We start from the raw sequence: 23906 nt of genomic DNA on the forward strand, positions 1-23906 counted from the left end.
ATCTGTAGCATATATACAGCACTTACATCTGCAGCATATATACAGCACTTAAATCTAGTAGCATATATACAGCACTTAAATCTAGTAGCATATATACAGCACTTAAATCTAGTAGCATATATACAGCACTTAAATCTAGTAGCATATATACAGCACTTACATCTAGTAGCACATATACAGCACTTAAATCTAGTAGCATATATACAGCACTTAAATCTAGTAACATTTATACAGCACTTAAATCTAGTAGCACATATACAGCACTTACATCTGTAGCATATATACAGCACTTAAATCTAGTAGCACATATACAGTACTTACATCTGCAGCATATATACAGCACTTAAATCTAGTAGCACATATACAGTACTTACATCTGCAGCATATATACAGTACTTAAATCTAGTAGCACATATACAGTACTTACATCTGCAGCATATATACAGCACTTAAATCTAGTAGCACATATACAGCACTTACATCTGTAGCATATATACAGCACTTAAATCTAGTAGCACATATACAGTACTTACATCTGCAGCATATATACAGTACTTAAATCTAGTAGCATATATACAGCACTTAAATCTAGTAGCATATATACAGCACTTAAATCTAGTAGCATATATACAGCACTTAAATCTAGTAGCATATATACAGCACTTACATTTAGTAGCACATATACAGCACTTAAATCTAGTAGCATATATACAGCACTTAAATCTAGTAGCACATATACAGCACTTAAATCTAGTAGCATATATACAGCACTTAAATCTAGTAGCACATATACAGCACTTAAATCTAGTAACATATATACAGTACTTACATCTGTAGCATATATACAGCACTTAAATCTAGTAGCATATATACAGCACTTAAATCTAGTAGCACATATACAGTACTTACATCTGTAGCATATATACAGCACTTAAATCTAGTAGCATATATACAGCACTTAAATCTAGTAGCATATATACAGCACTTACATCTGTAGCATATATACAGCACTTAAATCTAGTAGCATATATACAGCACTTAAATCTAGTAGCATATATACAGCACTTACATCTGCAGCATATATACAGCACTTAAATCTAGTAGCATATATACAGTACTTAAATCTAGTAGCACATATACAGCACTTAAATCTAGTAGCATATATACAGCACTTAAATCTAGTAGCATATATACAGCACTTACATCTGTAGCATATATACAGCACTTAAATCTAGTAGCATATATACAGCACTTAAATCTAGTAGCATATATACAGCACTTAAATCTAGTAGCATATATACAGCACTTAAATCTAGTAGCACATATACAGTACTTACATCTGTAGCATATATACAGCACTTAAATCTAGTAGCATATATACAGCACTTAAATCTAGTAGCATATATACAGCACTTACATCTGTAGCATATATACAGCACTTAAATCTAGTAGCATATATACAGCACTTAAATCTAGTAGCATATATACAGCACTTAAATCTAGTAGCATATATACAGCACTTACATCTGCAGCATATATACAGCACTTAAATCTAGTAGCACATATACAGCACTTAAATCTAGTAGCACATATACAGCACTTAAATCTAGTAGCATATATACAGCACTTAAATCTAGTAGCACATATACAGCACTTAAATCTAGTAGCATATATACAGCACTTAAATCTAGTAGCATATATACAGCACTTAAATCTAGTAGCACATATACAGCACTTAAATCTAGTAGCATATATACAGCACTTAAATCTAGTAACATATATACAGCAATATTCTTATCTTAATTTAGAAGTATATATACAGCACTATATACAGATATTTACACTGTACACAGACCTATTTTAATTTTTACCAAGTGGGGGGAGGGTCCTCTCATTTCATGGACACACTTCCCAGCGAACTCCTAGATGTGCGAAACGAAATTCTAGAAAGTTCAGAAGGCTGTCCAAGTAATTATTTCGCGCGTCTCTACGGTCAACAACAATGTAATTATCATGATAATTTTTGCACGCCCCCACCAAGGCGAATCCCATGGGGTGCAAAACATGCATACCTGCAGGGCTTGACGTGGTAAGAGGCGAATTACCAATGACTTTGAGCCAGGCGCGGCGCCCAATTATAATATTTTTTTGGTATAACCACCGACAAATATATGCCCGTTACTGGAATGGAACACGAAGGAAGTTTCACACGTCGATTTTAAAATCCAACCACGCTAACCATAAGACCACAGAATGGTGTTATGCTATGTGTTTAGAATTAATATTTATCAGAACACATTATATCAAGTGCAAATCGAAAGCTTTTGTTATTGTCGTGTATATTTTATATCGACTATTGATTGTCAATTAGCAGTAAGGGCGTTATTGACACAGTGGTATTGGATAGCTTTATCTAGCTGGTTACAATACTAACCAATTTTTAAAACTAAAGACACAAACCCACGATTCTAGGATTCAAGTACATTTTTGTCTAGACACACACAAAATCAGGCGCTCTTTACCCATGATACGCGGAATTTTCGTAAATAAAAGAAACATTGTGGGTGTGACCTAGAGTTGCTCTTCTTTGTCATACTGTTTAGTCTCAGCAGAGTTACCTCCCTTAAGTACATGTACTGGTCTAGGGCAGCCAATAATGACATGAATCTTTAGATTCCAGGGAATCTAAGGTGGTTTAATTATGTATACAGAATTTTTTTATAAAAATTATACCGCTTCGATAACACTGAGTTGTTTATACCATCTGCGACAAGCTGTACGGAATATGAATGAATATTAAATTATTTTCCAGCCTCGGTCATTGATGGAAAATCTATTTTTTTCGTCTGTAAATTTACAGAGCTAACTGACAGAGGTCTGGTTGCCAAAACAAGAAGACAACAATGATGAGAATTCATTTGCAAATGATATAGGTTGAAAAATCAATGGTAAATATTCACATGGTGCCTCGTCTGCTAATGAGCGCCGTTGTACAAGATTGATCATAAATGAGGCAGAACTCGACTTTATAATCACAGATACAACAAAAAAATGTGTATGAGTCACCAAATGGAACTAAATTAGGTAATATTATCAGCTACTATGATGGTGATTCTTCGCGGTTTACTCATTTGAGATCTTCAATGCTCGCTTATGCCTCAATAAAACCTTTTGTCAATGATCAACCGATTTCCTAAGGACGCTGTCAGAGTCACCGCAGATTCATTTTATATCCAAGAGACAAAAACATAGGGCTGCTAGATAAACGTCCGACAAGTGTATATTGTGTGTAACTTTTTTTTTTATATAAATGCAAGTGGTAAACAACATGTTTACGCAGCAAGATTTCAGCGTCAGACTTGTTTACAGTTAGACTTGATTTCTCTGTTGGAAATCTGCCCATTCTATTACGTTATGTGTCAAGTGGAAATTTGTATATATAAAGATTTGAAAAACAAATATTAATTCCTGTTCTATATAAATCTGTGGGAATCCGTGATCAGAGCTTGCAGTTGTGTTTTTGAAGTCAGACGTAATTTGGGAGGAATTATTCATTCACTTTTGGGGTTTATACACATTACTTTGGACTTTTGTGAACTCACTGAAAGACATTCTGGATTGCATCATTGTGTAACATCAAGGCATTCAAGACTATTGGAATTCATTCTGAATATTCTATCTTTTTTAATTGAGATAGGACATTTATGATTATTTGGGATTTAATTCACAATACTGTGTGTCTCTTAAATTTTTACTTTATATTGCATAAAAATAAATTGTTTTGTTGATTTGACTGAACTTGTTGGTTTAACTTCTAAATGTTACATATTTTAAGAAATAGAGTCGTAACAGTACACACACACACACACACATACATACATACATACATACATACATACATACAACATACATATATCGCCTTATTTCCAGAGTGTCATTTTGGTGCTAAATGCCAAAAACTATTGCGAGGAGTCATGCGAAATCTCATGTTCTCATGTTCATATTTAATATTGCATTTGCTCTTGTGCACAGAGTGACGTTTTCCTCGCTTTTCATAAGTGTGTGTGTGTGTGTGTGTGTGTGTGTGTGTGTGTGCTTTATTGTTACAGTTGATATCCTTCATACATGTTAAAAGACGGGTGAATATGCTGAGTATGATGTACCATGTTCCGATATGAACTCCTCTATTTCATAGGACAAGCACACACAAAAACACTCGAGAACGTGTATTTAACGTATGAGTGAAAATCCCCAAACAGGTCATTGAAAGGTGGGCTTAATCCTTCACATTCCCGCTGAAAGATCCCTGGGCGAAAAGGTGCATAACTAATAAATTTTTTTATTATTTATTTAAATTATTTATTTATTTATTTATTTATTTATAAGATAAAAAATAAATAAAGGGATATTCCCATTTAATGCTGACTTTTTCTTCTTTTCTGTTCTTTAATTTGAACGCATTTATTATATACCTGTAGGTGCGGAAGACAGACAGAATGCGAAATAAACTGGTATAGGACCACATCCAATATTGACTGCTTGAATGAGCAGAACCCCACAAACGATACCATCTGTTTCTTCTGCTGTCGTTCGCCGGATCATTTGCACCCGGAATTTTGCCGTGGACCTGCCCTTAAGAATTATAACACATTTCCAATAAGAACGACCGGTATTCTGTGTTTTCTCTTGCTTTTTAGTCCTCCATTTAGTCACTTTAAAGTTAAATCTTATTTACCCAGTTATTTAGTCCATGAACGCTTTTTTCTCTGTCTTTCACTTTGTTTGTCCGTCTGCCTCTTTCTGCGTGATTTCTTTACTATTATAATTTAGAAAAGTGCAATCTGTTTACAATTAAATTGAAGAAAAACTAATACATTCAACGATAACAAACGCAAGGGATTCTAAATTAAATACGTTATTATTAAAAAATTAGGTCAATTTTTATTTTCCTGAAAATATCTATCATGTGTATCCAGGACTAATCCGGTGCCTAGTGGTTAGAGCGCCCGCCTCGGATGCGGAAAGTTGCGGGTTCGAACCCAGGTCGAGTTCTACCTCGCTAGGCGCTCAGCATTAAGATGTTCGTGTTAGGACTGGTCGACCTGGTGTCAGGATAACGTGACCGGGTGGGACATGATGCTACATGTCTGCAGCATGATGCCCCAGTGCTAGACATCACTATAAACTGTCACACTGCAGAGAACTTAGCGATATGACTAATGTTATGTATATTTGATTTAATTATATCTGATTTAATATATATTTATTTCAATTTAATTGTTTTTTTTATCAGTTTTATTTTTGTTTTAATTATTTTTCATTACATGCTATTGTAATGCAAATTTATTCACTAGAGATGATACCTTTTCAAGAAAATAGTGTGACCTTAGTTGTTCGTTTTGTAAACACCAGGTGTTGATCTAGATCCTGACCTTGATTCAAAACTAGTAGCAAGCACGTAAATAAATTCCATTTTTATTTTAAAATGATTGGTTGTTGTCGAGGTCATGATGGGACTACGTGTTTAAGATGTAAACAATATTTTTTATTTTATTTCTTAGAGTAAAATGATTGGTTTTCGTCAGGGCCACACTGGGTGTACGTGATCTTTAACTAGTAAATAATTTCGACGAGGTTCTGAAACATGATCACGTGACACACTTTTTGCGTTTTAGAATACGATATAACCTTTGTTTTTGAGAGATATTCTCAGTAGTTTGGCTTTTACACTGGAAGTTGCATGTTGTGCTGTTTGGAGTTATTTAAAATTACTTGGATTCAAAAGGATTAATATTTTTTCCTGGAAAATATGTGTGCTCATATGAAATTGTTGAACTAGGACAGCTTTTATAAAAATGTATTCAGATTTCAAAAACCGGAGTGATATATCGTGTTTCTATCAGCAACTGTAGACTTCAACACTCCATGTTATATCATACGTCATCGTCTTCCATCTTGGATACTTCGTCGGGACTCGAACTTGAAATCATTAGAACATTTTGTTATTAGGACTTCTAAAATTTTATTCGTGGATTATTCTTGGATTAATTTTGGATTTGATTCTTAAAACCGTAAGTTTATATTTTTTAATGTTTGCAGAATTTTTTTTTCTGAGGGAAATAAATCATTATATTTTTTTCAAAACTTGTTGTTTTCACTCTTTCTTGTGTTACTGTTTATTCGAGCCTAAACACGTAACATAAGACTAATTTTTTTAAAGCCTCGTTAAAAGTCCAAATCACACCCACACCCACACACATACACACATACTGACACAAACACACACATGTATATCCGAAAGATACACAATATTGTATCGAACTTAAATGACAGAAACAGGTAAAAACATAATGTTGTATCAAACTTTAATGACACAAACAAACAATAACAATATCGTATCGAACTCAGAATATAGTTCATGTTGTTTCCGTTATACAGCATCATTTGGTGTCCTTTTCGATACTTTCTAACATATCAGAGAAAGTAATACGCTACATACTAAAGCAGGGATCCTCTCCTTAACGGATGTTGTTTATTGTGTCAAAAATGCTGCCCTGAGTATTAGACAACAAAAATGTTGTCATGAGTATTGGACAACATATTAATTTCTTTTAAACCGTATGGTGCTTATACCGTGTGATTCTCGTCCAAAGTTTTTCTGTTATCATCGTACTAATTAATTCAATTACCCACTTTGCATTGTATACATTAATTTTAAAGTTCCAACCACCACATTAACAACAATGAAAGCAACAACCACGAGGGCAATGCCTGCAACAAATATGGCAGCAACACCGACGACTACCAACCTTACCACAACAGATACAGCAAGAGGTACGAATGGATCAGAAGATTTGATTTAAATAGATTTGTCATTAACAGCATTGTTTGTATATGCAGCCTATTTTGAAACATTTGTGTGCATGTATGTATGTATGTATGTATGTATGTATGTATGTATGTATGTGTGAGAGGTAGGTAAGTAGGTAGAAATGTGTGTGTGTGTGTGTATGCATGACTGAGAATATCTTTCTGTTGAATCATTATTGTGTCAGTTTCGAAACTTAAATTAGCTACTTAATAATGTTATAATTGATGCTACTCCTCATTTTCTCTCAAGAGTCTCAACAACAAAATTCAATGAAACTCTGCAACATACAATATGCATTAATGAAAAACCGAAATCTCTACCCTATACATTAGGTGTACAAGTTATATTCAAACTTTATTTAACTCATTAACCCCTGGCGCCACGTTTGTGGCGTCAGGAGGTAGTACCCTACTTCCGAGCTCTGAAGCGTCAACGTCATTTTAGATATGCCAAAGTGGGTTGTGCTACAGAAAAGTAGACAGATATAGCTCTTCAAGGATATCAAATAATCTGAACTTTCTACTTGCATTACAAAATACAGAGGAAAAACGTGTTTTTTTAGACCCCGATTTTTACACCAAAAATTCGCCTGTATTAGGAATCGGGTTTCGTGTCCGGATTTTAGACATTTTGGCCTCAGTTCTAACGCAGCAAGTCTGAAATGCATATAGACAGGCGAACCTTTTCAAAAAGTAAGGTAAGTTGGGGATTTCAAGTACAAAGTGGCCAGGACACGAAAATGATGGGTCCAATTTAAAAAAAAAAAATCCGACTTTTACTCTTCTGCAATGCGCCATTCCCGCTAAACGAAAATCTCTTGGAAGCAGATTTATTTGGATGTTGTTAGAAGCAGCCTTCAAAATGTGTTTCTTATTCACATTTCCGGCGAAAATAAAAAAATCTCCAGGGAATAATGAGTTAAAGATTCTTAACATAAATTGTATAACAGCTTATCATCGTAGACTTTTATTCTCTAAATCCTAAGTAAGTGAACTATTTGTTTATCTATGGACATCAAATATTTTTCAAATAAATATGTATGCTTTATCCGAATCATTTCTCATGATTCTTCAGTGACTGCAATTTCGGATAATCAGGATTCCACTGTGTGTTATATTAAGTGCACTAACTCCAGAATCTGCTAAATAAAAAGCGTGTATTGTATCAATAATCTGCTAGATGAAATGCTTATGTTGTATCTGCTAGATGAAATGCTTGTGTTGTATCTGCTAGATGAAATGCTTGTGTTGTATCTGCTAGATGAAATGTTTGTGTTGTATCTGCTAGATGAAATGTTTGTGTTGTATCTGCTAGATGAAATGCTTGTGTTGTATCTGCTAGATGAAATGTTTGTGTTGTATCTGCTAGATGAAATGCTTGTGTTGCATCAAGACTCTGCTGGATGAAATGCTTATGTTGTATCTGCTAGATGAAATGCTTGTGTTGTATCCGCTAGATGAAATGTTTGTGTTGTATCTGCTGGATGAAATACTTATGTTGTATCTGCTAGATGAAATGCTTGTGTTGTATCTGCTAGATGAAATGCTTGTGTTGTATCTGCTAGATGAAATGTTTGTGTTGTATCTGCTAGATGAAATGTTTGTATTGCATCAAGACTCTGCTGGATGAAATGCTTATGTTGTATCTGCTAGATGAAATGCTTGTGTTGTATCTGCTAGATGAAATGCTTGTGTTGTATCTGCCAGATGAAATGTTTGTGTTGTATCTGCTAGATGAAATGTTTGTATTGCATCAAGACTCTGCTGGATGAAATACTTATGTTGTATCTGCTAGATGAAATGCTTGTGTTGTATCTGCTAGATGAAATGTTTGTGTTGTATCTGCTAGATGAAATGCTTGTGTTGTATCTGCTAGATGAAATGTTTGTGTTGTATCTGCTAGATGAAATGCTTGTGTTGTATCTGCTAGATGAAATGTTTGTGTTGTATCTGCTAGATGAAATGCTTGTGTTGCATCAAGACTCTGCTGGATGAAATGCTTATGTTGTATCTGCTAGATGAAATGCTTGTGTTGTATCTGCTAGATGAAATGTTTGTGTTGTATCTGCTGGATGAAATACTTATGTTTTATCTGCTAGATGAAATGTTTGTGTTGTATCTGCTAGATGAAATGCTTGTATTGCATCAAGACTCTGCTAAATGAAATGCTTGTGTTGTATCTGCTAGATGAAATGTTTGTGTTGTATCAAGAATCTGCTAGACGAAATGCTTGTGTTGTATAAATAATCTGCTGGATGAAATGCTTGTGTTGTATCAAGAATCTGCTTGATGAAATGCTTGTGTTGTATCTGCTAGACTCAGTAATCTGCTTGATGAAATGCTTGTGTTGTATCAAGAATCTGCTTGATGAAATGCTTGTGTTGTATCTGCTAGACTCAGTAATCTGCTTGATGAAATGCTTGTTGTATCAAGAATCTGCTTGATGAAATGCTTGTGTTGTATCTGCTAGATTCAATAATCTGCTTGATGAAATGCTTGTGTTGTATCTGCTAGACTCAGTAATCTGCTTGATGAAATGCTTGTGTTGTATCAAGAATCTGCTTGATGAAATGCTTGTGTTGTATCTGCTAGATTCAATAATCTGCTTGATGAAATGCTTGTGTTGTATCTGCTAGACTCAGTAATCTGCTTGATGAAATGCTTGTGTTGTATCAAGAATCTGCTTGATGAAATGCTCGTGTTGTATCTGCTAGATTCAATAATCTGCTTGATGAAATGCTTGTGTTGTATCAAGAATCTGCTTGATGAAATGCTTGTGTTGTATCTGCTAGATTCAATAATCTGCTTGATGAAATGCTTGTGTTGTATCTGCTAGATTCAATAATCTGCTTGATGAAATGCTTGTGTTGTATCAAGAATCTGCTTCATGAAATGCTTGTGTTGTATCAAGAACATGTTAGACCAAACGTTAGTGTTGATAAGCAGTTGATATAATACCCCGTGAGGACTGTTACAAATACCTGATAAAGCACAACTTAAAATAAATACATTTTTAAAAAAAATAAACACTAAATAAATTTGCGTAAAAATTTAGTGATTTTGTAAGCCCAATATTTCATTTAGAAAAAATAGGAGCAATATATACAACGATGTGGAAGTGTACGCACTTCTGGGAATACTACTATTACTAATAATAATAATAATAATAATAATAATAATAATTATTATTATTATTATTATTATTATTATTATTATTTATATGCCTGTATACAGGTAATTTGCTGGTGTATATTGCATCAATCTATAATATTCAAATATATTGAGTATGTAATTTTAAAACGTAATTAATTAAACGAAATTGCATTGCAGTTAGATCGTGTGAAGTTTGTGTCAGTGATAACGGAATGGATTGCGCGCAAAAGACAATCACGCACTGCAGTATCCACGAACCGTACTGCATGAACTTAATTATCAGCACCAGTATTAAGAAAATTAGGAAAAGGTATGATTTTTTTTATACATGGATTTGGTTACAGTTGACGGATCAGTTTTGGTGATATCACCACCCACCCTCCTACCAATTATTCTGGAGTAATTGATCCATCATCCGAGAGTGGCATCGGTTATTCCGCTATCGCATAACGCAGAATCTTAGGTTCCACTCTGCTGTTTCGTATTTTGAAAAGGAATTTTAATAGTAAACGAATTTCCCTGGTCTATGCTTGACGATGGTAGTTTAGGTTATAGAGCAGATTAGACCCATTTCAGATGTGCATGTTCCAAAAGACTGCTAGCTTTGCTTGCTCTTTTTAATTTTCTAGACTTCAAAGGTAATATGGTAAACTCAAAACTAGCTCAAAACTTTTTTCCCCTAGTTTTTATATAATTTATAATTCATTTATTGAACTTTCAGAAGTTGGTATCTGTCAAAATTCATTTTCATTACTGGAATTACTGCTATAGTTAATATACTTTGGATCAGTTCAAGCTCATTTGTCAAGCACATGGGAACGGACATTTCTATCAGCTGTAGGCTTTAGAAAGATTGTTGTTTCCCTAATATCTTCGTCAGCCAAGGTTCCGATATCTTAACCCTATCTATACCTTGGCGGGTCGACCTGATATTTCAGTGCTTCGAGTCTGTGAATTTCATTGGGTGTAGCGGCAAGCCACCGCATCCAGTCAAAATCAACTTCTTCAAATTCGAACACTGTTCCTATATGATCAAGAGAAGGAAAGCACACAAATGCAACTGAGTCATTAATAGGCAATCTTCCACTGCCGGTCCGTGTTTGTGCAAATACATCCTTTTGCTCAAATACACATGTAATGGCTACTCTCCCGTACCTAGTCATACTTTCGATGTTAAACTTTTAAATTATCTTTTCGAAGTCAAATGTCTCTACCATTTTCGGGCGATGTACAATGCATTGCTGTTACACGCTATTGATTAGGCAGCATTACATACTAAGGGAGACAAATATGAAACTCAATAGATATTGCTAGGACATAGCACTGAAATGATTGATCGATCCGCCAATTTGTAGCTAGGATTAACGTAACGGAGCATTGGCTAGCGATTATGCCCTAGTACTAGTATCACATATAAACAAATTTCAGTAACTGAACAAGAAAGTCACACAAAGGTATGTCAACATTCTCTCCAGTACGTCTATCGCAAATGCACACAACTTCACCATATACCTGTCGCATTTTCAGAAGTATGTCATAAATACAGAGCGAACAACTATGGACTAAAAACCAATTCAATGCCAGATATTTGTGACTCGTTGCATAATTGGGTGTCAGGACAAGAGTTTGACTAAACAGATAGGGTAATAAGAGAATTTACATACCTCCGACAGTTTTCATTCAATTTTCATGAAATTTCCACAAGATAAGTACACATTTTGTGCCCGTCCCTGGCGGATTTTGTAAAGGTAAAACGCCTGTCGTAATGAAATATTATTGCGAATTAGTGGCGGAGCAATCTCCGTTTTCTAAGTAGTTATTTTCTTCCTCAAAATATTTGTTTCTGGAGTTTAACCTTCGATTGGCTCAGGTGAACACTGGGTCTTCATCATTAGATTTGTAAGATAAATAGACTTAACTTGGAACACATTTTGTATGCTCAATAAAGTATTACACTATCGCCATTCTTTTAAAATGTTTCAGTAACAGCGTGTTGGATAACAAAATGACCTAATTGGTTCTTGCTTCGAACTTAAAAAACAAAGTTCCCTTCATATCTGCAAATGCATTTTGAATTTTAGTCTCTTTTTATTTTAGTAGTAATTTCGAAGTTAAAATGCATTTGAGGTTTTGTAAAGGTCTTGTTTTTCAACTTTGAAGGGAAGAAACGTACATTTGGTTTCAGTGCTATGGGTTACAGCTAGCTTCAGAGGCGGCGTTAGGAGTACGCGGGGCCTAGGGCCGACCATGACCGCGCTGAGTCATATTATCGGTATCTCGATTGGTCTGCTACTGCAAACACTGATTTTGTCTAGACTAGATCAACTTTCGCGATTTGGCGCACGAATTTAGTTTTTTCATTATTCATTTTGAAAAATCCTGTTTGTGGACAACGGGTTTTTTAATCGAAATAATAACATGACGACAATGCCTTATGCCTAATAAACTGATTATTATTGTCATTTTTCAAATAACACGAAGACGCGAATTAAGAGCAATAATTTGCGTACATTACGTGCGGCCTGTATCAGCGTTTCCAATTTACCGGAGAATATAGCTTGCCAAACTCATAAGGACGACCTTAGGCCTGAAGCGCGGGGCCCCCTCAAGAGCGGAGCCTGGGGAGGTCGCCCCACTTGCCACCGCCAAACGCCGTTCATGGCTAGTTTATTAGGTTGCATGCAAGATTGTGTTACACGCCAATAGCGAACAAGTCCTTTGAATGATGTCGAGTATTCGAGTGTTTGAGATCTCAATGATAAAAGTTTTATTGTATGTCGATTCATGAAAATGAAAACATTCATGAATGAAGAGATAATATGATCAGTAGAATTATGATAATGATTGTGCTTTTTTTTAAATAAAAAACAGGGTTGTAATGACAGCGTATTAACCAAGTGCTAGGAATATAATACCACATTTGTAAGTTCTATTTTGTATTCGGTAATACACAGCTGCGCGACAGACGGCGAATGCTACCGTGATTGGTGGCTAACCACCAATCAGAATCCGAATTGTCAACGTAACGTTACTGGGACTGGAGTATGCCACTACTGTTGTGAAACACTGGAAGGGAGTGCGACGCCGTGTAACACCGAGGCAATACCTACAAATCTAAAATCATACAATATACCTGGTAAGTGGCATTGCGAAAGAATAATGATTCTTGTGTGAAGCCAATTAACACTTTACGACATGTCAATCAACCTTGTATAGTACCTCCTTATTCAGTTACCTATGTGTAACGGAAGGACTATCAACTTTGTCCTGATGTGCTATCACGTTGCATTGCGTGGTCCAAGCCTAAAATAAAATATTTAAAATATATAGCAACTTTTAGACAAAGTAGCTCTGACTCTCGTACATTGATTTTACTGACATTTTGAACTTGTTATTCTTCTAGTCAATATAATATAATATAATATAATATAATACAATATAATATAATATAATATAATACTTCGTTTAGATATTATTTTTTGGCATTTGGAAGATTTTCATATGTAAACGAACCTAGTCTGAGCCTAGACTGAGCTTAAAAGGGACCGACTATTTATTTTTTCCGGTGAAAGGGGTGGGCTTGAATTTTCTTTCCGGCCAGAATTTTTTCTTTTTTCTTTCACATGAAGGTAATTTGTTGCTTTATTTTCAACTAGTATAATGGATATAATATTTTCTTCTCTTCTACAAATCATAGCAAGAATTTTTTCAACTAATATGTGAGAGCTGGAAATACAAGTAACGGTCGATAGGACTCCTGTCCCAGTGCACAAATCCCATACCGATAAAAAAATATCATTTTATCAATAGAAACAATTGATACCTAAGATTAGTATGAATGTACGGGGTTTGCCTCACTGGCCTCACTTGCCCTCTTTGTGGGTTTTCCTCGTCTCTACTCACCATAACAGTTTAGCCCCTATATGAGCGTTGTCTGTTCTTTATTTTAATTTTGACCGCACACAAGCAAGCATACGGGTGAAGATATTTCCGCCGACGACTATGAACATGTAAAGAAAGTTTCGAGTGCGATAATCTCAGTGCTTCTCACGATCTCTATCTACGCACTGATTTATTGTTGTTCGCTGATGTGTTTGAGAAATTTCGTGACACTGCCATGCATGTGTACAAGCTCGATGCCGCGCATTGCTTTTTGTCACCGAGTTGGGATGCATGATAACAACCTCATAGTTGGGCCATGACGCAGCCACTTCCGGTTGGTGGATTTTAGTGGATCGATCCTGCGCACATTGATCTATAAAAACACGTGCACGATCATAACATCCATGGTGACAACGGATACTTCTTTGAATTTGATTTGGAATATCTTGAGCACTTACACGAGGCACACAACGATTATTCGCTGGCACCAGAAACGTTGTCAGTGCTGAGCATGTGGTTGTTTTTTGTATATGATTGTTGATGAGTCCGGACGCAAATACACCGAATGCACCAAACTGATACCAAATTTTCGGACCAAACAGAACTATATATTGCACATGCGAAATCTACATTTATACTTGCAACTGGGTATGCGCGTAACCAAAATCCATTGAGTGTTTGGATTTCACCAGCAAGCTCCGTATGTGCAGATGAATACAGAGCTACGCACAAAGGCCACCAATGAATTTGAAAAGGACGTTTTTCAGGCTCGTGGTCAATGCCGTGTTTGGGAAAACCATGGAAAATCTGTACATCGAATTTGAGTCAGTCTTGTCTGTGATGATAGTGGGCAAGACAAATTTCGACAGCTCATTGCAGAATAATCTATGATGGTTGACATTTTGCCGCTCGCAGTAAAAATCAAAATTCAAAATGATAAAACCAGTCTATGTTGGCACGAATCTCATGGACTTGTCGAAGCTGCTCATGTACGAATTCTACTATGAAGAGATCAAACTGCTTTATCAGAATCGGATCAAGATGTTGCACACTTACACTAACTCGCTGCTGCAGCACATCACCACAGATGATGTGTACATTGACATGACACAACCAAACTTGATCAATGAATTTTGATACCAACATTCATCCGAAAGAACATCCGTTGTTTAGTGCCGTCAAGCAAAAGGTGGTTGGAAAGTTCAAAGACAAGTGCTAGGGTAAACTGATCGAAGAGTATGTGGGACTACGACCCAAAATGTACTCCAATATAATCGGACAGCAGAGTCTGGCGAAACATCAAAAAAGCTAAAGGTGTTCCAAAGGTGATTGTGCATAGAGATCTAAAACACGAACTGTACATGGAATGTCCTCGAGACCATCGTGAATTCGCGCAAACGGAAAATGTGATACTATCCAAGAACCATCACATGGGTGTAAACCGATGCACCTAGGTGAGCTTATCCCCGCTGGATACAAAGCGATGGATACTTACCGATGAAATTACCATTTACGCATTTGGTCAGCGTGCTATTGCAAGCCAACTTGCGATTGATACTGGTTAATGACATGCAACACAAATCCTGGTGGTAGTTCCTTATTTGCTGAAACGACTTGCAATTCCTCTCGCACAAATGCACGGCTGTGAGGTTTTGGCCCACCAGTTGATGCTAGCCCGAATCGGTAACGGATTGGTTGTCTTAGAGCATCAATTCGTTCCGGAATCGTGAATACATCCAGGGACTCTACCGAGTCAGTTGCACGAAGCTTGCCCGCCTTCTAACTCTCCAAGTGAATACAAATACCGAACACACTTGTCTCGGAGTAATTGTAACGGTGCTGACTTTGATACCATTTTCCGAGTAACAGTAACCTTTTTTGGTCGAGACACATTGGCTGATTCTAATCCAGTCGTGAGTGTGACTTTATAATTAAAAATGATATGACTAATGGAAGTAGGGTTAACCATTTCTGAGACCTCTCTGGCCTTATTAACAATTCCTGTGCGTACTGATGATCGTATAACCGTTCTGCAAGTGTGTGATTAAATCGTTCCACAATAGCTTGATCACGATTCACGCTGACCTGTCCGACGCGTACTCGCAGATGGTGTTTGGCCAACACCACAGCCATAGATCCTTTTCATAGGTGCGCAATCTGTCTTCTCGATCATGGACATGATCGTATGGAAGAAATAACAAATCAACCTGAAGGACCTCGTTTCGTGTTTGGACATCAAACCAACCGTGTAAAATCTTTTTTGGTACGGTAAATAAATTTGCAACAGCACTTGTTTGCCCAACCATAATTGAGCAATCCCATGAGTGACCTTGGCTGTACTGGCTAATTGTTCAACTGCGGCTTCAACTCTCCAATACCTATGCGGACTGTAGTATATTTCGGATAATGGCCGTTTTTTGTGTCCATTGCTTGTATAATTGTTTGCTTATATCGTTATAATTTTTACTTTTTATGAGTACCAAGAAGTGCTATCTTTGCTTTCATTCCTTCCTTGACGACCCATCTTGCGATTCGTTATCCCAATGTTGGATTAATCGCATTCAAGTCACGGATCAAATCCACGTCGGCACGTTGACGTGAAGGAATACCATGTCGGTAACACGCAGCATTAACGCGACTGATAGGTGATTCGCCCGGCCTTGGTTGGTTATTGTGAGAATCGATTCGTATATCCAGGCCTGCACCAGGCCCACAATTATTGTAGCCAGGATGATGCTTTTCAACCGGATATTTACTCCATGGTGTCTCTGGTAATTTGTGAATGCAGTCGCGATATTGCCGCTGACAACTTTTTTAAACACTGGCCCTGCAAGTGAGACGCGTTTGCGTCCACCGATGCAACCGGGAGTTCTGATGAATTCAAGTTTTTAGGTCCACATCAAATACAAGTTCCAATAATCGCTGTTCGTCCATTACGTGTTCGAACTCAAGTTGGATTTGTGATACGTGTTTTGCCGCGATGTTGCATCAATATGAAGACATCATCGTATTATGACGACAGATAATTATTCAATGGCATCACATAGAAGAAACTTCGCAGATGATTTTAGTAAGAAGAACAACGATTTGAAACAAATCGAAAAAGTTTCAGTCATTGGTGTCTCCGCACAAGCAACACCTAAACTATCCAAGCAAGGTGATGGAACCGTGACTCCAAACTCATTTCGGGCGCTAATCATTGTCCCTGCTGGATCAGTGGAAACATAACTGTTGCTGAATATGATCAACCGTGTTATGATGTGTCAAACGAGTTGAGTAATAAAACATCACTGAGAAGTGGTAACAATGCTTTCATCGATTTCATTTCCACCATTGACATCACCCCTAACATTGTCGATTTGGGTGTAAATATAACAATCTTTATTTTCACAAGGTCGGCACAAAAACTGTATTTATTTGATACAACGATACGCCCATATGCCCATGTGCCAGAAGTGATCCATGCCAACTGTAACATGATGATGATATTTCATGGCATTGATGCACATGGTCTTGGAAATATTTACTGGACTTGGTGTGCCGCGGATCATATGTGGGTAGAATTTCGAGACATGTTTGCGGAGATTATCTCAAACCTATACAGATTTCCCACAATTGGTTTGACCGGAACTTGCAGTCGAGAGGGTCAATATCGTGTGTGCCTGGATGTGGAAGCGTCAATTTAACAATCAAAAACGGTTATATACATATTAGTTTGTCCATATAAGGGCGTGAGAAGCAACTCCGCAAAGCTGTTAGGCAATACACAGAATTGTTCTTAAATATGATAGAATACCGTAAAAATGTCAAAGGTATGTTACAGTCATGACAAACTGTACGAGAAGATCTCACAGCGGAGTTGGAACAAACATCTGCACCGTTGATTAAACCCATACAAAATGTCAAGACAAACAAAAATTTTTACAACAAGTGTCAGCACTTGATGAAACAGAAAAGCACCTGGTCCAGTTCGTAAAATAACCAAATGCACCAAGGATATCAAGAAAGCCGGAAGAGCAAATGCAGAGACCATCAAGCGTCTGCCACAGATGATTGAGGAAGCCAAAGAAGACGTCGAAGAAGCTGTTGGTGAACTTGATTAGAACGTAAGAAAGGCACCTGACAAAATACTAAACGTGCAGTTGAAAACACAGCCTCAATTCTTAAAGGACAAATGCGCTAAGATATCGTTACAAATCCAATAGTCGTTGTTCTTAACAGGGCTCCCGACTGGAGAAACCACATGATATATCTACCATCAAAGATATCTGATCATTACATGAACGTTGCATGGCCTAGGATGGTGTTTAGGTTGTTAACTAGATAGAAGCAAGCTACCAGTACTCGGTAGGCTCAGTTTGAACAAATACTGGATGCATATCTGGGTGAAAGAGTTTGACGAAGGTGAAGTGTCATGGAGAGCTTTCCTGATAATGCGGACCCCACCAATGATGTAACCACAACCACAGCCATCAACGTGCCGTAGAAAAAAGTCATAGATCACGAATACCTCGGCAAATCACTAAAACTCAAGAAGAAGAAGAAGAAGAAGAAGAAGAAACGCATATTTCTGGAATTTTCACAAACTGGCTAGCACAACAACAATCATTTAATCCCAATTTCAGCACAAAGGAATAAGGCACGAACAAATAAAACCTTTTTACCAGAAAAAAGAACAACGTACTGCCCAAATGCCTCCTCCATCAGCAAAACCCATAAAGGGAAACGGTTTAACCAAACATCTGCGTGAAAGCAACTACGTAGACAAAAAGTAAAACAAACTTGAAGAGTTCTTAAATCACCTGATAGATTTTGAGAGATTAAAATCCGTTTTGATGGAAGAAAGAAAAAAGAATACGACAAATTTCTAATCAAACAATTAAACAAGTATGAGGAATATCAGGCAAAACAAGGAAAAGTCCTTGGTTTTGAATTTTACGATCTAGCGGATCGTTTGAAAATACTATTGGGATCAGTTTGTGCGGGCAAGAAGGCACCCGAAGTTATCAACGAAGCCATACTTATTTGTCAGCGGCTGTTCGCCAATCATCTCATGGGCCGAGACACATATCATGCGTTGATGAATGCGTTTGTGGAAGATTTTCATGATGTATACAGCGAATGAAGTTCGTTCACCGATGATGAGTTCTGACACCATTGAGACGTTGCGTATACTGCGTGAAGACTATGCTACAATGCAACAAGTTGCTGCAAATATAGACCATAGCGTGACCTCAAGGATTAGCACCTCATAAACGAAAAGAATTCAGTGTGACTCTTTTGCTCTTGTGATAGCATGGGAAACACGAACACTTGATATCGCACTAGGATCACTGCGAGTGTATTAAAGTTTGCCTAATATCCGATCCCAACCGTGGTGGTCTGGTGCAAATAATTCGTTTGTCTTTTCAGCAGACACTGGCGCGAACTGGCATACTATTGAACTTCCCTCTAAATTTCCATATGTGCTCATGAGCCCACGCGTAGTTCTGATATTGCCATTGACTCTCAAGCTTATGCAGTTGCTGTTGTACGGGCGTAAGTAAGATCATTGTTAGGTTGGTCTGGACATTTACGGTCGTAACTCAGTCCGACGATACAGTGCTGTTGTGAATTTGAGCCGATTTTCAACCACAGCGGATTTGTCTGAGTTTACTTGTGTTGTTGTTGGTGTCGATCCAGGTGAGCGTGTAATTTTTGAAGACCAAATTGGTAACGTTAAAACGTCAAATTTAGACGTTCAAGATATTAATATCAAGCTCAGATTAGCTGTCGCAAAGAACTTTACTGAAGTCACTGAAAACGGTGGAATCAGAGACATCGGCGTGTCGGTTGCGTTTATCAAAACCTATATTGATCCTGACATCATTGCAACAAGACAATATGTAATTAATGAAATATCTGGGTTGCCTGCACCACCACGCGAAGTAGCTTTCTAGTGCTCAGTTAGTGGGAAATTGGTCAAAACAAACTGAAATGACACCTTCAGCTTTATTAGTAAATGGTCGAGTTGTTTTCCGTGGTAAGGCAAATGGCTTTGATAAATCTCAACATAACATCTTTAAGGTACGCGAGTCCAGAACATTTATTTATTCTAACTGGAATTCAAGGCAGATGGGGCCATATGAACGTGCTGAATTTAATGTGAGCTTAGTAAAACTCTTAATAAAAGCGTGTTAACGTGCGCTTTTGAAGAAAACAATTGCCTGTTCTCACTGGAGCATTTCCGTTGTCAAATCTTTAGTTTTGGAGATGCGTAGTTTTTTTGCACGTTGTCAAGTTCTTCATTGCCAGAGGTAAATAAATCTTTCAATTCGCAAATTCGAGGTCGATCCCACGGATCATATCTAGAATGTATGTCGAGAGCTGCAATTCGGACTACTTTGACTATTTACGAAACGAAGATTGACCGAGAAGTTGCAAAAAATAGAATTTTTCATTCGTAACCTTTTCGAAAATCCCAGGGTCAATCCAAAAGTTTAAAAAGCCAAGCCAGTCAGAATGTTGGGCTTTTTAACCCAGAGAATATCTTGCGAATATAATGCATGATTTTTATATAAATTACTGTGCAGACTTACATCCAACGCATATTCTGTCTCGTAGAAAATAAATTTTGAATGTAAGTCCGCAATCCCATAATGTCTAAATGGAAGTGATCGGTTTTGAAAATACACCGGAATTTATTAACTATGCCAACCGCCTCTGCGCCCACCTGTCCACTGAAGCTAACATGGAACTTGTCACGTACAAGTAATGTTTGCATAAATTACTCAATTAACTATTCTCTGACAACTGTAGTTCTTCCAGTGCAAGTGAGACCGCAGACAACTATCATCCTCCATCTTAAGTAGAAGTACAGAATCTCTGTTTTATTTTTCCCTACTGTGAACCGCGTTACTGTGAAGCTCCTGACCGATCATGCAAACTGCTAAGAATAAGTCAACGTTGTTCGAATGACATCATTGATTAAACAATGGGGATAAAAGGTTTACTATTTAACGGTCTATATTGGTCTGCCAGTTTAGGACGGCTACCAACGAAAATTCACTGCAGAAGCCTTGTGCTACTGGAAGGTTTTCATTTGAATTACTTAGGAAACCATTCTAAAAGAATTAAGTTCCGAATGCCATATAATTCATAGGTCAATCTCCAGCATAATCCAACTTTAAAGTTTCATTAACAAATTATTACAACTAATACAATATGATACTGTAAATAAGACGAATGAAATGTCTTCAAGGGTAGAGTCAATTACGACATCGGCCACGTGTTACATTTGTTAATTAAACACAGCATAAAAGAGATTTCGATTGGCTGTTACTCAATTCAGTCTGCGCTAGGTCTGATGACTAGACAAAGGCGTGCCAAATAGAGTAATGCACTTCGCTAGTTACTATATAAGATATACAAATTCGGCTAATTATAACTTACAAATTGTTGTATCAGCTTTTAACGAAAATTATGCACTGATATGTTCAATTTCAATCGCAAAATTTCAACGTGGAATTATTCCAAAACGTCCTAGGTTACAATGTAATTGTTTGAGGTGTCCCCATCTTCGCTAGCCAAGGTTCTGATATGTTAACCCATCTTCACCTTGGTGGATCGATAAGATATTTCAGTACTTCGGGTCTGTTAATTTCATTGGAAGGGATGGCAAGCCATTCTCCACATTCAATCAAAATCAAATTATCCAAATTTGAACGCTGGTCCGAGACAAGATGAACGCACAACGGGTATGGACTCATACACAAGCAATTTTCTACTGCTGGTCGGTGTTTGCACACATATTTCTTTTCCCTTAGTTACGATGTCGTAGCCTCAACGTAGTCGAGGCTGCAGTCGGATCCTATACCTTTCAATGGAGCAAATATAAATATGGTCAAAGACAAAAATATGACTGCAGTTAAAATCTACAAGCTAAGTTGAGTTATGATTTTCATGAATCTTGGCTAATAATAAAGTTATTAAACCTATTAAGTAAATTACATTGGAATGTTTACTCTATCCGTACCTTGTCCACAATGACATATAACAGGAGATTCCCAAGGTAATTTATTTTCCCAATAATGCTTACTGTGCCATATTTGCATATTCTGCGATACGTAATCAAAGCATAGTATATTTACTGTGATATGTTTATGTTTCCAAAAAGGCAGCAATGTCCTTATATGGCATGCAATAAACTAGTCTGAAGACAGAAGTAGTTGTCAGCTGAATTAATATGACGGACCATTCAAAAGAAAATATCAGACAAAGAAGGTAAACGATATTTTACACTTTTTTCTATAATGATATGCAGCAATTCTGGTATTAAACTAGAGGAATATTTAATTTATTTCAGTATATGTTAGGAACATGTCCAAAATTTTTAAAGTAGGCTGCTCCGTTGATACACATGGGCTCATGTTCGTACCCCTTCCACGAAGTTGGGGTACTAATATTAGTATTACCTTTCCCTCAAATAGACCTATAATAGTTTCTCTATGGTACGTAGTCAGGCCTTCGATGTTAAATTTACAAAGAATCCCTTAGAAGTCAGTTGCTTCCACCATTTCTGGCCGATGTGCAATGCAAACACTGATATATGCTATTGCTTAGTAAGCATAACAAACTCAGGGAGGTAACTCGTAAAATCCAATAGATGTCGCTAGTACAAAGCACTGAAATAGCTGATCGATCCGCCAATATGTAGATAGGTCAACATGTCGGAACCATGGCTAGCGAAGATGAGAAGTTCCAAGAGGCCGTGAAGCGCGCAGATATCAGAGAAACCAGGTAGTAAAATAATAATTGCTTACGTATATATTCCCCTCTAATAAAATATGTTGACATTTATTTATTTGCCATAACAGAATCCATCTGCCAGATAGGGACAGGGATAGGAGTTGATCAATTTAAGGAGGAAATCTGCCCACGGAGCGCTCCATTCTGTCTAAATACCGTAACACTGGATCAACACAGTAGGACGGAGATCGTAAGAAAAAGGTTAACTCGCAATGGCAACGACTAGTTTGTTTAACCAGAAAAAATAAAAATTAAGTTTTATTTATTTGCCAAAAATTTTCTGTCTGTCTGTCTGTCTGTCTGTCTGTCTCTGTCTCTCTCTCTCTCTCTCTCTCTCTCTCTCTCTCTATATATATATATATATATATAACGAAGTAAATTCCACTTAATCTACTTTCCAATATATACTTCTCTAGAATGAGGTCATTCAGATTTTTCACATTTGCTTTATTGTAGACGGACATTGGTGCTTACTGCCTTAGGCTCTGAATAGGTATATAAATTAAACCTAAAATTCAGACTTGGTTAAAGTTGACTATCAGGCAGGCCTGGAAAGTTAGAAATACACTATCAATATTAATATTAATTCACCACTAAACGTTTCATTTAATAATCTGAAAGACCTTGTATTAAATACCCATTCACTGAAAATATTTACATTCAATTTTCAAGATGTGCTGAAGAAATTGAATGTCTGAGTGATTGGTGGAACAACACCAGAAGCAGGCCGGAGTGTTTCCATGCCAACGGCACAGGCCTTACCGTTCACGCCAACTCGCATGGAGAAGCATGTCACTACTGTTGTTTGTCTAATGGAACAATTGCGCCATGCAACATAAACAACATTCCAGATCAGTCACTCTTAATGAATTTTACTACAGCAACAAGTATCCCAGGTACGATAGGCTTGTGTTCTAGTTCGATGTTCGTATGTCTAAATGTCATCATTAATGCAACAAACACAATAACTCTGCATAAAACTAACAGACTTTAACTAGACTGAGCACTGTCGACTCTAACGTTTTTTTTTTTTTTTTGTTTTTTTTTTTTATGGCTAAGCCAAAATTACAAAAGAGAGACAAGCAATTAACACAAAAGAAAAGATTGCATTTGCAAATTTTACATGATTATGGATGTCATAGAAGTATCATTTGAAAATTCTGGATCTCGCATCTTATTGATTAGAACCCCGTAGAAAAACAACATCACCACAT

General features: G+C 36.9%; 1 protein-coding gene across 20 annotated transcripts in view; it reads left to right on the forward strand.

Moving 5' to 3' along the window:
- The window catches only part of LOC149780246 (uncharacterized), a 90777-nt gene that overhangs the window by 17929 nt on the left and 48942 nt on the right, over positions 1–23906 (forward strand). For all 20 annotated transcript variants that reach the window (XM_089937037.1, XM_089937040.1, XM_089937048.1 and 17 more), the window contains exons 5-10: positions 4479–4669; positions 6721–6834; positions 10201–10333; positions 12978–13159; positions 22761–22893; positions 23365–23588. In XM_089937037.1, coding sequence (XP_089793163.1) covers positions 4479–4669; positions 6721–6834; positions 10201–10333; positions 12978–13159; positions 22761–22893; positions 23365–23588 — 977 coding nt within the window. The remainder of the gene's footprint in view (positions 1–4478; positions 4670–6720; positions 6835–10200; positions 10334–12977; positions 13160–22760; positions 22894–23364; positions 23589–23906) is intronic.

Source organism: Sinohyriopsis cumingii, chromosome 16 (assembly GCF_028554795.1).
Source record: "Sinohyriopsis cumingii isolate HCF-2022 chromosome 16, ASM2855479v2, whole genome shotgun sequence".
NCBI lineage: Eukaryota > Metazoa > Mollusca > Bivalvia > Unionida > Unionidae > Sinohyriopsis > Sinohyriopsis cumingii.